This window comes from Lotus japonicus, chromosome 1 (genome assembly GCF_012489685.1).
Source record: "Lotus japonicus ecotype B-129 chromosome 1, LjGifu_v1.2".
In the NCBI taxonomy this organism is placed as follows: domain Eukaryota; kingdom Viridiplantae; phylum Streptophyta; class Magnoliopsida; order Fabales; family Fabaceae; genus Lotus; species Lotus japonicus.
In genome coordinates, this window is record NC_080041.1 from 22,883,415 (window position 1) to 22,898,894 (window position 15,480).

The window sequence follows — 15,480 nt, forward strand, 5'->3', positions numbered from 1 at the left end:
ATGGTAAGATACACCAAGCTGCCAACAAGAGTGCGATGCAAAGTATGATCTTCCAAATGAACACCATCAGATGAGTTATATCGAGTATTCAGTTCAAGAGGAGTGTCAACTGTTCGAGTAACAGAGAGACGAGCTTGTGCAAGAATGGTGAAAATGTACTTTGATTGAGAAAGGAGATAACCTCGAGGGGAATAGTCAACCTCAATTCCTAGAAAGTAACGAAGAGTACCCAAATCCTTCATCTCAAATTGTTTAGCCAATTGAAGTTTCAAATTCGTAATCCCAACAACATCATCCCCAGTAATAATCATATCATCAACATAAAGAGAGAGCAGAATACGACTATGAGGAGAGCATTTGACAAACAATGCAGAGTCATGGGGGCTGGAGGTGAAACCAAGGGATTCAATCACAATGGAAAACTTCTCAAACCAAGCACGAGGGGCTTGCTTAAGCCCGTAGAGAGCCTTCTTCAACTTGCAAACTTCACCTGGATTATGAGAAACACCTGGTGGAGGAACCATATAAACCTCTTCCTGTAGATCACCATTCAAGAAGGCATTTTTAACATCTAGTTGGGAAATATGCCACTGACGAACAGACGCAACTGCAATGAGGGTCCGAATAGTGGTCATTTTAGCAACATGAGCAAAGGTTTCTTCATAATCCATATCATACTGCTGAGAAAACCCCTTAGCAACCAAACAAGCTTTGTATCTCTCAATTGACCCATCAGACTTGGTTTTGATCTTATAAACCCAACGAGAACCAATTGCAGTTTTTCCTGGTGGAAGAGAGACAAGTTCCCAAGTATTTGTCTTATGTAGAGCAGAGAGTTCTTCTTCCATAGCCTGCTGCCAACAAGGATAAAGAATTGCCTCTTTATAGGAGGAGGGCTCAGACAAGCTATGAATGGAGGTTAAAAATGAAGCAAATGAAGTGGAATAGAGAGAATAAACAAAATCAGGCTTTTGAGTGGACTTACGGTCACGGTGAGGACGATGAGGTTGAGGATCTACAATCTCAGAAGTTGCTTGGGGAGGCATGGGGGCAGATGAAGCTTCGGGAGTAGCAGAACTACTAGTGTCGACCCTGCAAAGCTCAACATGAGAGTTAGTTTGACTATCGGGAACAAGGGGAGCATCTGTGATGGCCGAATCTGTAGAAAAGGGATCAATGCGAATGAGATCAGATTTGGTAAGGTCATGTGTACTAGAAGGAACAGTGTAAAAAGGAATATGTTCAAGAAACACGACATGGCGAGAGACATACAATTTTTTACTTGTAGGGTCATAACAACGATAACCTTTTTGACCATCACCATAACCAAGAAAGACACAAATTGATGAACGAGATGACAACTTACTACGTTCTACATGCGGACGAAGAACAAAGGAAGTAGAACCAAAGACTCGCAATGTAGAATAATCAGGAGCATTACCATATAATTTTTCAAAAAGGGACAAACCTGAAGTGAGAGAGGTAGGGATTCTGTTAATAACATGAACAGAAGTGAGGACAGCTTCCCCCCAAAACTCACTAGGAACAGAAGCAGACAGGAGAAGAGAACGAGCAGTTTCAACAATATGACGATGCTTTCTTTCAGCAACTCTATTATGTTCAGGAGTATCGGTACAAGACGTCTAATGAGAAGTACCATCAGATGCAAGGAGTTCAGTAAACTTTTTAGAAGTATACTCACCGCCTAAATCACATCGAAAGCACTTAATAACAGCATTATGTTGAGTTTTAACCATAGCACGAAACATATGATAGACAGTTATAAAATTATAACGATGTTTCATAAGATAAACCCAACAGTAACGAGTGCAATCATCAATGAAAGATACATAATATCTAGAACTACCTTTAGTAGCAATTGGGGATGGACCCCATACATCAGAATGAATTAAGTCAAAAGGTGCAACAGAAATTGAGACACTTTTACTAAAGGGCAAAGCAAAAAACTTAGCAAGTTTGCAACCACAACAATCAGAAATATCATTAGCTTGCAACTTTCCTAAAGCTCCTGTAGAAACTAAGTATTTCAAACGGGAGAAAGAAACATGACCAAGACGAGAATGCCATAAATAAAACTTAGAAGAGGACGGAGTCAAACGAAAGGACGACTAGTCTGCACTAGTAGCTGCAACATCTGGACTTCGTAGCTCTTCCAAAACATAAAGTCCCCCATATCTACGACCTGCCCCAATCAGCCTCTGAGACCGCAAATCCTGCACATAACAATAGGTGGAAGAAAAGGAAAGTAAGCAACCAGAATCACATAACTGACTTATAGAAATAAGACCCACACATAATTTAATAATGTAATAGACATCTGGAATAGATAAACGAGATGTGGAAACAGAACCAATTCCTGCTACAGGTAAAGGTGTGCCATCAGCTGTTACAATAGGTACAGTTGAAATAGGGTGTATGGATACAAATGATTTGAGATCAGGTGACATGTGATGACATGCTCCAGAGTCAAGGATCCACAAGGATGGAAAAATACCTGAGGGACTGGTGGAGGACAAACCTACGTTGGACTCGGCAGAAGATTGTGCAGCAGACATAACAGACATGAAATATGAGTGTGTGGAAGACGGTACAGGCATGGCTGACGATTGTGCAACAAGAAATTTGTTGAATTGTGCAGCAAGATCATCTAAGGAAGGACCAGAAACAGATTGGCTCTCATCAAACACAGGAGTAACTGCATTAGTATTAGGTGTCGGAGGCCTGAAATTCTTAAAGTTGCTTTGGTTGAACTGACTCGGAGGCTTCCATTGAGAGGATTGTTGTGTTTGTTGTGCCTTGTTCATCAATTTTGGGCATTGGGCTTTCCAATGCCCTTTGTGCTTACAAAAGCTACATTCATCAAGACCAACTTTTCCATGAGATTTTCCTTTAAAAGGAGGGGCAACAAGAACAGGAGAATTTGGACTTTGAAGAATTCCTTTGTCAACCTTTCCTTTATCAGATTGAGACTTAAAGTGAACTTCTTCAGCTATCAATTCACTAACAACTGAATCAACAGATGGAAGAGGATTACGATGCAGAATCGACCCACGTATCCCCTCAAAATCATTTCGAAGAGCCATTAGAAATTGAACTAGACGTTGTTCCTCTCTATGTTTACTGTACGGTGCAAAAGCACTCAGTTCTGCAGATTCAGTGAGGGCCAACTGATCCCAGAGGTCAGACATGGCAGAATAGAACTCTTGAATGCTCATGTCATCTTGTTGGAGAGCTCGAATGTCAATTTACAGCTGATATTGCTTGGCAAAATTGGACTGCGCATACAACTTTTTCAAATGATCCCAAACCTCCTTCGCTGTTTCAAATTTTGCTAACTGAAAGTCAATAGACTGCATAACAGAATTATTAATCCAAGTAATAATCTTTGAGTTATTTGCTTCCCAAGATTCGAGCTCCGTTTCATATTTTCCATCTTTCTTGTCTTTTGGTGTTTGAGAAGTGCCCGAAACATAACCCCACATTCTTTTGTCTTTCAAAAAATTCTTCAGTACATAGCTCCAATATGGATAATTTTTACCATTCAATTGCACACTAATTACTTGAAGTGAATCATCTTTTTTACCGGCCATTGCAAATAGAGACAAAGAAATACAAATAAAAAGAGAGTGACATTAACAACAACTATATCAAAGGAACTAAGAGTCACAGCAACTCCATCGATTACCGCAGCAGAGGATAGCAAAGGGATGAGATGTTTGCTTTGAGGTCAAACCATATAAGAAAACATGTGGTACGTGGAGCACAAAATCATCAACGAAGGAGCACAAAATTATCAACACGTGGGGAGCACTAAATCAAGAGTATATCATGTGGTGGAGCTCAAAATCAAGAGTACATCACGTGGATCAACCAGCACTGTGATACCATGTTAGGAGAAATAGAAAAGACGAAGAGAGAGTATAAGAGAAAGATGTGCTAGGGTTTTATTGGAAACAAACAATTGTTTAAGAGTATTACAATAAGAGACAAAGCAAAGTTTAAATAGGTCAAGAGTAAAAAACTATACTATCCATAAAACATAAATAATTAAATAAGACAATATTATCTAACAGACTGAAAAGTGAGTAAATGAATGAATTATAGTGAAGGCTGAAAAAGTGAGTGTGAGAGGGTAAGAAGCAGAAGTTACTGTGCTGGTTGGTGTCTCTTTTTCAGGAAAATGGATGCGAAAGGTGGTTTCCGGCCAGCTGACATGATGTTGACACGAGTACGGTACGAATCAGAAAAACCCTGCGCCACGCACTGTTGTTGTTGCGTTCAGCACATGGGGGACTTTGCTTCTCCAACACAACAATCACTATTTTATATTCAAAAATTTAATCAATTACTATATATAGTATCAACTTTAATTATTCGCTTCAATGCTAAAAATGTCAATACATAACTAGAAATGATTCATTTGGTAATGTTTTCTAGCACACTAAGAAGGGAATGATTCATTTGATCTCTTTGCATATGCAATTATGCATGATGATGGTAGTTATGTCAATTACTTTGGTTTTTGTAAGTGGAAATTAACCAAAGGTAACTTGCTTAGAGCATCTTCAATGCAAAGTTTTTAGTTCTTATTTTTAGTTGAGAATTAATAACTGAGTTCTTAGCCACGGGAGGGGATGGCGTTGATTTCTTAATTCTTAAAAATAAGAACTAGGTTTTTATATAAGAAGTTTTACTTTTTGAGTTCTTAGCATAAGAAATTAATTTTTTCACTCTCATTCATTTAATTTAAGTATTGAATTAACATTTAAATTTAAATCAAAATTATATATAAATAAAAAAATATTAATATAATGGTATTGTATGATTGGATGAATAGTGCTAAGAACTTAAAACTTATTATGGGAGCAAAGTATGCGAAAAATTGCTTAAGCACATGTGGCAGTACAAGCCCACATGAATAGTGCTAAGAACTAAGAACTAGCATTAAAGATGCTCTTATAGTTACAAAGGAGAAAATGTCCACTACAAGAAAAGATTTTTTTAGCCCCCAAAATTAGAACCTTCCACGACACCGATGCTAAATTTGGCTAGTTAGCATCGGAAGAACCAATGAAAACTGCACAAAAAAATCTCTTAAGTTTATGATGAATTGTGTTAGCTAACTGGTATTTAGTGTTGGCTTTGATAGATGTCAAAATCACCGGCCAACATACTATCTGCTAGTCGAGAATTAGCGGCAGTTTAGGTCGGACGCCACATTCATCAGTAACATAAGTGTTGGCTACGACCAACGCTAATCTATCTAGGTACTACCCAATTCGCAAGCCCTGAGGGTTTGCGTCGCCTCCGGCGATGCTAATATGGACAGATTTATCCATCATCTTCCTTATAAGCCTATTCTCTTCCTCATTCCTCAAACCCTTACACGCTCAGCCTCTCCCTTATTCGCCCTTACCCATTGCATCTCCCCCTTCCTTTGCCGCCTCATTCTCAGCCTCTATTGCTACAAGAAAATGTTGATTACCGATGGTCATTGAGAGGGTTTTCACGTTAAAATATGGGTGTCTTTTATGTGTTTGTGATGATAAGTGGTTGTGTATATTTATTATTGCTCGTTACAGATTATAGGCAAATTGGGGAAATTATTATCTGCAGCAAATTGCTCTGTTTGAATACTTGTTATTTCCATAAAAATCACAACAAGCCAAAAATGAAATTATAGAAGCAAACGGTAATGCTACATGCACCATCAAACACTGCATACACTTTGGAATACTTTTTTTTTCTTTTTTTCTCTTTCCTAATCTCTTCACATCACACATTACATTTATCACTTCTCACTCATCTCTTTCCATCACTTTCTTTAGTGATCTACACCCAAAGAATATACACTAAACATGCTTGAGGCAAAAACCTTGTTTTACATATGGAGCATTGAAATGTTGCATCTCACTTTCCTAAACTCCCCAAGGCCTGTTCATTCACCAAGTTTTCCGGACAAATGTGATTTTTTAACCGTGGCAAAAACTGGGTTTATAAAGAATTAGTCGATGCTTCAAAAACTAACAAGTGTTGTTCATCATCGCTTCTTTAATTTTCTAAGCAAATTTAATAAAAAGAGTACAAGGTTGTTGATCACTGTTTTTTGTGCATCACAAATTTCTAAATTGTAGGGTGGCAATACTTACACCTGAAGCTCCTCGAGATCTGACCAAATCTTGTTTGAGTTCTTCGTATGAATTATTTTTCAACATGTTTCGAGGGTCAGCAGCTCTGCACTAGGGCCTCCTTTGTCTACGACAATAATGCCTATTGCTATCCATAATTGCCTCCTTCCCATCTCTAATTGCATTGTCTTCATTCCAATCATGCATGTTCCGCATTCCAATTTCCATCTCACATCTAAATATAATTTTCTCTTAACAACTCTTCAAAATTATACATATAATTAATTTTCTCACATCTAAATATAATTTCCATCTCACGTCTAAATATATATATTTGAATCCATATCATTTTCATTCATATTAACATTCCCATTTTCAAAATAAATATTAACATTCCCGCCCCACATTTACAGGCACAAAATGAAAAATGGAAAGAAATAAAAAATATGATATATTATGTGATAGAAAATGAAATGAGCAGAAAAAAAAAGGAGTGAGTGGAAATAAGATGGAAGATAAAAAAATATCTATGAATCAAAATCTCGGAGGTTGTCGGTTACAGGTTTTCAAAAAGAAAAATGTTACAGACCGCTTGAGCCGTTAATAATTAGGTGGTAAATAATTTTTTCGCAGGATAGTTACTATCACCTTATTGATGATAGTCGCGGTTGTTTTAAAAAATGAAATTTTCGTGAACCGAGAACTTGGAATACTGACGTTCGTCAATAACCTATAAATATCCTGAAAAAATTCGTTGTTAAGTTAAAGAGGTGTTTGTAGACTCTCTTACTCACACATCTTTCTTCTTCCTCACTTTCATATAAATTACGAATAATGATACTTTTAAAGGCCTCAAAGCGCTTCTTTTACTGTAGATAAGATTGACTTTTTTATTTGCAATAAAAACTGTTTTCTTTGTACAAATGAAATCAATTACTCGACAGAAAAAGTTGTGGGTAAGATTTTTTTGAAAATGAAAAGAACTAGTATTATTATGAAAATTCGAAAGTCTATGCCAAAACAGGCAACATAACCAGTACAATGTCTAACAGACTGAGCAAAAATAAAACCCCCCACCAACCCGCAAAGTGGCACTAACATCATCCCAAGCACGAGCCTCATTAAAACCTTACTGAGAAAAACCCAGTGGGAAAAACCCCAGTAAGGAAAAAGAGTACCACATGCTTGAGATAGCCACTCTGCTACAAAATACAAAAAACCAAGCTCATATGAAACTCTGCACTGAAACCACGACTCCCTCATATGTAGGAAATGGTCAGCCACATGAAGTTAACAATGCTAATAACTTAATAGCATCAGGAACAAGTGTTGAAACACACCAGCGGCATCCAATACTCAAACATACAACACAATGACCACATAGATATCAGCCATAAAAGATAGTACCCGCGAGGCAAATATACTTCCAGCCCATGAAGCATAAAATATAATACTCCATTTGTATCCATAACTCCAGCACTCCCACCTTTTACACAGGACCCCTCCAAACAATCACACGAGTCTGCACTATAGCCAAACCCACAACACCGAAGTTCTCTCACACACACCCCCCCCCCTTTGCCAATTCATCTGCTTGGTCATTTGCCTCTCTAAATACATGTGCCACTTTCACACAATTCACTTGCTCCATCAAAATATCAATCATATTAAGATCATTCAATAACTTCCAAGGCCTATGCGAACCATTGATCACCCACCCCACAGCCAAAGTCGAATCACTCTCAATCATAATATTTCTCACTCCAAACTCCTTACAAAATTTCAGTGCCCAGAGTATGGCCTTACTCTCCGCTTCATAAGCATAAAGCTCACCCAGACTAAGAGAAAAATAACCCTTCACCATACCTGCACTATCACGTAGAATACCACCCGCTCCTGCTACTCCTGGGGCTCCTCTTGCAGCACCATCCACATTAAACTTTAGCAAGCCCATCTCTGGACAATTCCATTGCACTTTCCTTGATATCTTTACTGGCATTGTCCATCGAACATTCTAAAAACTCTGCTGAAAATCATGCAAAGAATAATCACAATCAATATTAGCCGCTTGAATCCACCAATAAATTCTGGTAATATGAAGATCCCATGCCATCTCCAATGAGACCTCCTCAGCCCTGAAAATAGCACCATTCCTAGCAAGCCACACCGTCCATCCCACCGCATAGGGTATCACCTCCCATAATTCCTTTGCTGTTCCAACGCATAAGGCATTCCATTGCTGCAGCATTTCTTTTACAGAACCTGGCACACACCAAGAGATGCTCTCCCTCCTCATGATACGATTCCGAATTCCTGAAACAAAAACACAGGTTAAAAGAAGATGTTGGACCGTCTCGCGTTCAAGGCCACACAACACACACACGCCCTCCCCTTCCACATCTGCACCGCGCCTCCTGAGACATTCCATGACAACTATTTTTCCTTCTGCCGCTTGCCACATAAATTGTAAGACCTTTGGTGGCACAAACCCTTGCACCCGACGCGGAAAGACCCAAGGTGGTTCCTCGTACATCTAAAGCTCCAAAGCCTTGCAATAAGCTTTCACCGAGAACCTTCCATTCACGTCCCCTACCCATAGTAGTACATCATCTTTCCCGCTTGGCACTACACCATTTATGCACTCCATAAATTGAGACCAGACCTCCATCTCCCAACCAAATAAATTACGCCGACAAGGAATATCCCACTGCCACCTCGACCCAGAAAAAATACCCGCACTCACTACCCTCATATCTGGTTCACTTGCTAGGCTAAAAAACCTTGGAAATAATATGTTTAAAGAGCTGGTAGAGGCCCATGGATCTGTCCAAAAGCCAATTCTTTCTCCCTTCCCCACTACACACAAGCATTGATCACGAAACAAGCTGCCCCCTGGTCCCATATCCATCAAAACTTGGAGTATATCAAATAAATACCGTGATGGGCTATGTATTTGGGTCACCACATTATGCAGTAACAAATTTGTGTGAGTAATGGAGTATTTCTCACACAAAACCTGTCTCCACAGCGTATATCTTTCAACACCAAACCTCCAAGGCCATTTGAGTAACATGCTTTTATTTTTTACCCCCAAAAACCCTACACCTAATCCTCCAACTTCTTTGCCTTACACACCTCTTCCCAAGCAACCCATGCAATCCTCCTTCCCCCCCCCCTGGCCTACCCCACAAAAACCCCCTCATCAATTTTTCAATCGAAGATATTACCCCCACAGGAGCCTTATACAGCGCCATTTGATACATGGGTATGGCACTCGCCACCGCCTTCAACACCACAACTCTTCCCGCCAATGATAACGAACCAGACCCCCAGCTAGATAACGCTACCCTCACCCTTTCCACCACAGGTTTCCAAAACCGTATGAGCCGCAGATTTCCTGCAAGTGCTGAACCCAAATATGGTAGCGGCAATGACCCCGTAGACACTCCCAACCCCTCCGCTAATCTTCTGACCTGCTCATTATCCACATTGCACCCCACCAACACAGACTTTGCATAATTAACTCTCAACCCCGATCCCCATAAGAATCCTAGAAGCACATCAAACATCTCTTCCATTTGCTCCTCATCTGCTTCACTGAAAACCAAAGTGTCATCTGCGAACTGTAAGTGATTTAAACACAGCCCCTGACTCACTCTAAAACCGCAAGCATTATCTCTATTTGCGAGGCTATTCCACAGAATAGACAGACCTTGCACACACAAGTTAAACAACATTGGAGATAGGGGTCCCCTTGCCTCAAACCCTTCTCTATTGCAAAAAAAAACTGTCGGGGATCCATTGACAAGGACCGCCAAGGTTGCTGTAGATACACAATTAAAAATCCAACCCCTCCATCTCTCCCCAAACCCCATATCCTCCATCATATGCATCAAGAACTCCCACTCCACATTGTCATAAGCCTTTGCAAAATCCAGCTTCAAAAGAAAGCCACCCCGCCCTCCCCTCGTCATTGAATCCACTATTTCATTAGCAATAAAAATGCAATCAGCAATTTGCCTTCCCTTAGTGAAAGAGAATTGATTCTGAGATAACAGAGTTGGCATGACTCTTTGTAATCTTGCTGCCAAGACCTTTGCAATCAATTTATAAATACTACCAATCAGGTTGATAGGCCTATAATCAGCTACCTCGACAGGAATATCCTTTTTTGGAATCAAGGAAATAAACCCCGCATTCAACCCCTTCACCAGTTTCCCATGCGCATGGAACTCCTGAAACATTTTCATTATATCACTGCGAATCATGAACCAGAATTCCCGGAAGAAGGTGAAATTGAAACCATCAGGACCCGGAGCTTTGTTGCCATCACAAGCTAATACAGCCTCCCATATTTCTTCATAGGAAAAATGAGCCTGTAACAATTCACAATCTGTCGCAGACAACTTCCTCATCTCCTCCCCTTCAAACCTGATTCTTCCCCTTGGTCGTGATTTGAAGAAAGCTTGGAAGTGGTTAAAAATTTCTTCTTTGATACGCCTAGGCTCCTCACATAAGGCTCCATTCATTTGCAAACTCTCCATAGTTTTGCGGCAAGATCTAATTTTTGAGGACCTATGAAAAAACTTTGTATTGCGGTCCCCTAGCTTAATCCATTTTAATCGAGACTTTTGCAGCCACATGCTCTCCTCCTTTCTATATTCCCGTCATAGCTCATGCAAGGTTGACATCCGCTCACGCCTCAGAATGTCTGACACACCCTCCCTCTCCATTCTCACCATAAGATCATGAACCTTCCGCTCCAAACTAGTAATTTTAGAAGACCCCCACGCCCATCTCGCCTTACTCCACTCCCTTATTTTCCCCCTCAAGCCTCGCAACTTACTTAACAACACATACCCTGACCATCCTACTACTACATTCGAGTCCCACCATTGCACCACCATCTCCTTGAACCCCTCCTCCAAAAGCCAGTAATTAAAGAAAGTGAATGGCTTTGGTCCAAAATCCTTAGTCCCCTAGTTTAACACAACAGCACGATGATCCGACAACCCCCAATCCTGAGCTATCTGTACAACCCCATCAAAGCCCAACAGGGCCTCCTCATTAATTAGCCACCGATCCAAACGACTCCACAACCCTTCATTCCTAGTGCTTCCCCAAGTATGATCTCCGTTTAGCATAGGCAAATCGATCAAATACTGGTTGGAGACAAACTCTTTGAAAGAAGGATCACCTAACGTATCACCACCAGCTCCCTGCTTCTCCCCATCATTGAGAATAGCATTAAAATCACCACCAAACACCACCCTCCCTACTCTTCCCTCCAGCGCCAATCCTAATTCTTCAAACATGTGTCCCCGCTCCCTAGAGTCATGAGGACCATAGACATTACACACCACACAAACCCCCTCTGTATTTATCAAGCTCAAAACTACCAGGAAAAAGCCATCCCCACGCACCACCTGATCACAACGAAACTTATCTTTTCTCCACAAAGTTAATAATCCACCAGCTGCATGCACTGCTAGAATACTGCATGCCTCCAACTGTTTTTCCCGTATCCATCCACCCAACAGCTCTTCACGACCCTCATTCAGTTTTGTTTCTTGTAACAATATGACTTCAGGTTTCAGCTTGTCCAACTCCAATCTAATAGCCTTCCTCTTCTCAGCTCTTCCTAACCCCCTCACATTCCAAGACACCCACACCCCTGCCATTTTTAGTTGTGGAGTCCCAAACGAATTTGTTGCACCAGGCCCTGTATTGCTTCCTCTTCTTCACACTCAAAAACCAAACCCGCTGCCTGACTACGGATTAATGCCCTTCTTGCCCGAGTTATCATACCATCTTCCCCATGTGGATTTGCATGCACCAATGTCCTTCTTTGTATATTCTCTGCCTGCAGGTTTTTTAATTCCTGTGTGACTAAATTTTTCTTTGGCCTCCCTCTCTGTCTTTTCGGTGACTCCCCCGCACCTATTTTTGAAACCTTTCGTGGTCTTCCTCTGGGACGTGTCACCTTAATTTCGTCCTCCAAATCAGCAAAAATCACCTTATAATCCTCTGGGGAAACCTCACATTCCTCCTCCAAATTAAAACTATCCTTCAAATTCGCATCCCCCGTACTTTCGCAGGCCACTTCCGCAATAACCTTAACAGAATCTTCCACAGTTATGGTGTTTGAGGGGCCCCACATTAATGTTGATTGCTGTGCATTTTTTTGAAAATCACCGCCAGCCTTGCTCACCCATAATATATTTATTTCCTTACACATATTTGATGCCATGATCTGAGCATTAACAAATTTTGACCAGCCCATTAATTGCTCAAATAGCTGATCATAACTCTCTGCACACCATCTTTTCCAAATCATTGGAAAATTCTCTCCAATACTACACCCAGCATTTTCTATCACCTCCTTGAAATCCACCTCCTTAAAAGTAGCAACCGTTTTTATCTCATTCCATGTATATCCATCATCCAATAAATCACGTGCTTGACATATCAAATTTGAATCCACACGTTTGACCTTTTTTTCTGCACAACGTCTCCAAACCCACCCTGAACTTTCTCCAGTATTCCTAACGGCCTGATGTCGAAACTGTTGCAAACGCAACGGCTCTATCTGGTTCGATTGGGTCTGACCACGAATCCAGATGTTCGCCCGGTTGCATCCCGCCAAGCTCCACTGAACCGGCGACCCTGGCCAGGTGTGTCCAACATTCTCCGGTGATTGATTTTCCGTTTCTGATGTGTGCCACTGTGTACTCTTCTGCTCCATCTCACCTCCCATATCCTCATCAAACATCTCCAAGTCCTCCTGATCATCTAAATGGCCAGACTCCTCACTATCATTTCCAGAATCATTTGACGGAGATTTGTACTCTTTCACCGGTGTAGCATGCATTATTGAGACACATCCGTAATCAATATTGAGATCTTCTTTCTCCACCAGTATTCTTCTTTGTTCACCATCAATATCAACAAGAAGAACACTTGGGTGCCACAAGGGATGAGTTGTTTACACAAGTATTTTGGCCACATCCACTCGCTCCTTTGTCAGCGTAGACTCATGGACACAAACAAAACGTCCTAGTCGATTCCCAACTGCTGTGAAGAATTCCATTCCCCACGCTCCAAGTGGCACCTGCCACAATGCCAACCACATTATCTGTGATACCCCGATGGTATCCATCGAGCAGCACCGGATATCGCTCAATCTGTGTTCCAAAAACTCTCTGCACTCCTTCATCATGCTCTCCCTCTCGTGGTTATTCTCAAATTCCAGGACTACCTCCTTAGCCCCCAATGGTATCAATCTAAAATTATACAATCCGATAGAACTATAGTACGCTTGAAGCTCCACCACATTATAACACTCCTCCGCTATCGCCATCGCACATCTACCCACCCAATCTTTGCCTGTCGGTTTTGTTGTATGTTGTAGCACCAGGTCCTCAGTCGTCTGGACTTCAGTAACACCATTACCCGAGCTATCTTTGTGATCCTTCGCCTTCTTTGGTCGCCACACCTTTCCTTTTACTGCATGTTTGTTACCAGGTTTCGCACTCCCCCCCTTCCGAGTAGGCCGCGACAACCACGCCTTGCATACATGCAAATAGCTTCCTTGAAAACGCACCCCATTAAACTTTCGAATTGCTTGCCATACTTCGAAGATCGATGAGAAATGTACAAACCCAAATTTAAACCGTGTATCTCCATGCCTTCTGATTCAAATGTCCACTCCTACTACAGACCCTGCAGCCGCAAAAGCATATCGAAGCTGATCAGCAGTCACCCTCTGGCCAATACCATCAACAAACACTGTTTTTGACTGGCCATGCTCTCTCCCTTTAATCGGTTCCCGCTGGGTAACACGTTGTTGTCGTTGCCATCTCGTCGAGAATTTGGTGTTCCCATTCCCAGGCCATGTCCAGCGTCCTTCAAACCGGCTCCGTCGACGTTCCTCCTCTGTGCCCGATATTCTCACCGGAGTAGTTTTCCTGGAGCTTCTCTCTCTAAACATCTCTCTTCTCCCTATTCAGAAGAGAGAAAAATCTTTTTTTTAGTAATTACTCAACATTTTTTAAAGCCATCAAAAAAATTAGTGATGAAGCCCATGCTCAGTTTTTTGCCGTCGCTAATGAAATAATACCGATGATTTTTCATGATTTAGTCGTCGATAATAAACATTTTTCTTATGCGGTTAATAGTCTCGCACAAACGACATAAATTAAAAAAAAAACTTAAATTTTAAGGGGATACAAATTGAAAAAAGAAATAGAATGACTAAATTCAAAAATAAATAAAGGGATAAATACTTGTTTAAGTTATATTATTAAACCATAAACCCTGGCATAAAAGGCCCCATTAGCTCTCCTACTTATAATGTTATCCATATGATTACAAACTTATTATAATTTAATTAAGTGATCAGATAAAGTCTGGTCAAATCGCCCACAGCGTGTGTTTTGGGGATGAGGGATGGTGTAAGACCCAAATTTCAGACTTGGATTTAAATAATTATTTTTAATTATTTTTCCAACCTAAGAGTAGAACCGATTTAACCGCAAAAGGACCTTGTAAAGGATAATGTTGTTTTGGACGACTTGATGAAGAATAACGTTCAGGAAATTGCTTGAGGATAGTGCTCTGGTCAGTATACTAATTAGTACGAGCCATTTCCACACTCGACTAAGGTCGAGAGTGTCCGAAAAAGGTTATTTCCGCTCTTAAAGGACTGTTTAATCAAAATTCAAAATCCTTGGAAAAATAAGAAGTTCTCTTTATTTTTACCTCGACCAGCGTTTCATTTCAGAACTCTGGACTGTACGCACGATAGGTTTCGCTTCTCGGAAGTCCGACGACGCTAAATTCTATTCTCTCAAGACTTTAAATTCCAACACTGAATGAAGACCTTTTCTATTCGGAGTTTCTAACAAAGTTTCCATCCGCGTTACCAGATTTCTTTCGACATTTCCAACCTTTCTTCAGAAGGAAGTTTTGTCATCCGACTTTCACGGCAAAAAGTAGTTTTTCGGAGTATTTTAACTCACACCGCTTTTGGATCGTTTTCTTCAAATTCAAGAGACTTGTCTTGAGTTCTAGAATTCTGTCGCAAGATTCTCGCTTATAATTCACAGCTGAACGTACTGCAAAAATCGGAATCGCGAAATATTCATTTTCCCGCAATTTCTCTCTCCTATAAATAGAAAAAAAAAATCAAAACACTCACCATTTGAAGCTTCAAGGCCGCGAGCTTGAGGAGGAGAGGGAGAGGAGAGATCTTCGTCGTTTCGTGACCGATCTTCGTGTTGTTCGTTGCTACTTCTCGACATCGAGGTACTCTTGCTTGTTCTTACCTCTG

General features: G+C 40.7%; 2 protein-coding genes across 2 annotated transcripts; both read right to left on the bottom strand.

Moving 5' to 3' along the window:
- Positions 1-8,163: 8,163 nt before the first annotated feature.
- LOC130730264 (uncharacterized) lies at positions 8,164-8,682 on the bottom strand. Its single transcript, XM_057582224.1, has one exon. It carries the CDS (start codon positions 8,680-8,682, stop codon positions 8,164-8,166), a length of 519 nt encoding a protein of 172 aa, XP_057438207.1.
- A 2,446-nt stretch (positions 8,683-11,128) lies between these two features.
- Positions 11,129-11,830, bottom strand: LOC130730278 (uncharacterized). Its single transcript, XM_057582243.1, has one exon. It carries the CDS (start codon positions 11,828-11,830, stop codon positions 11,129-11,131), a length of 702 nt encoding a protein of 233 aa, XP_057438226.1.
- Positions 11,831-15,480: the final 3,650 nt, after the last annotated feature.

Excerpts from the sequence above, each read along its gene's own strand:
- LOC130730264 (XM_057582224.1), bottom strand. The coding sequence starts at position 8,682 with ATGTACGAGGAACCACCTTGGGTCTTTCCGCGTCGGGTGCAAGGGTTT.
- LOC130730278 (XM_057582243.1), bottom strand. The coding sequence starts at position 11,830 with ATGGCAGGGGTGTGGGTGTCTTGGAATGTGAGGGGGTTAGGAAGAGCT.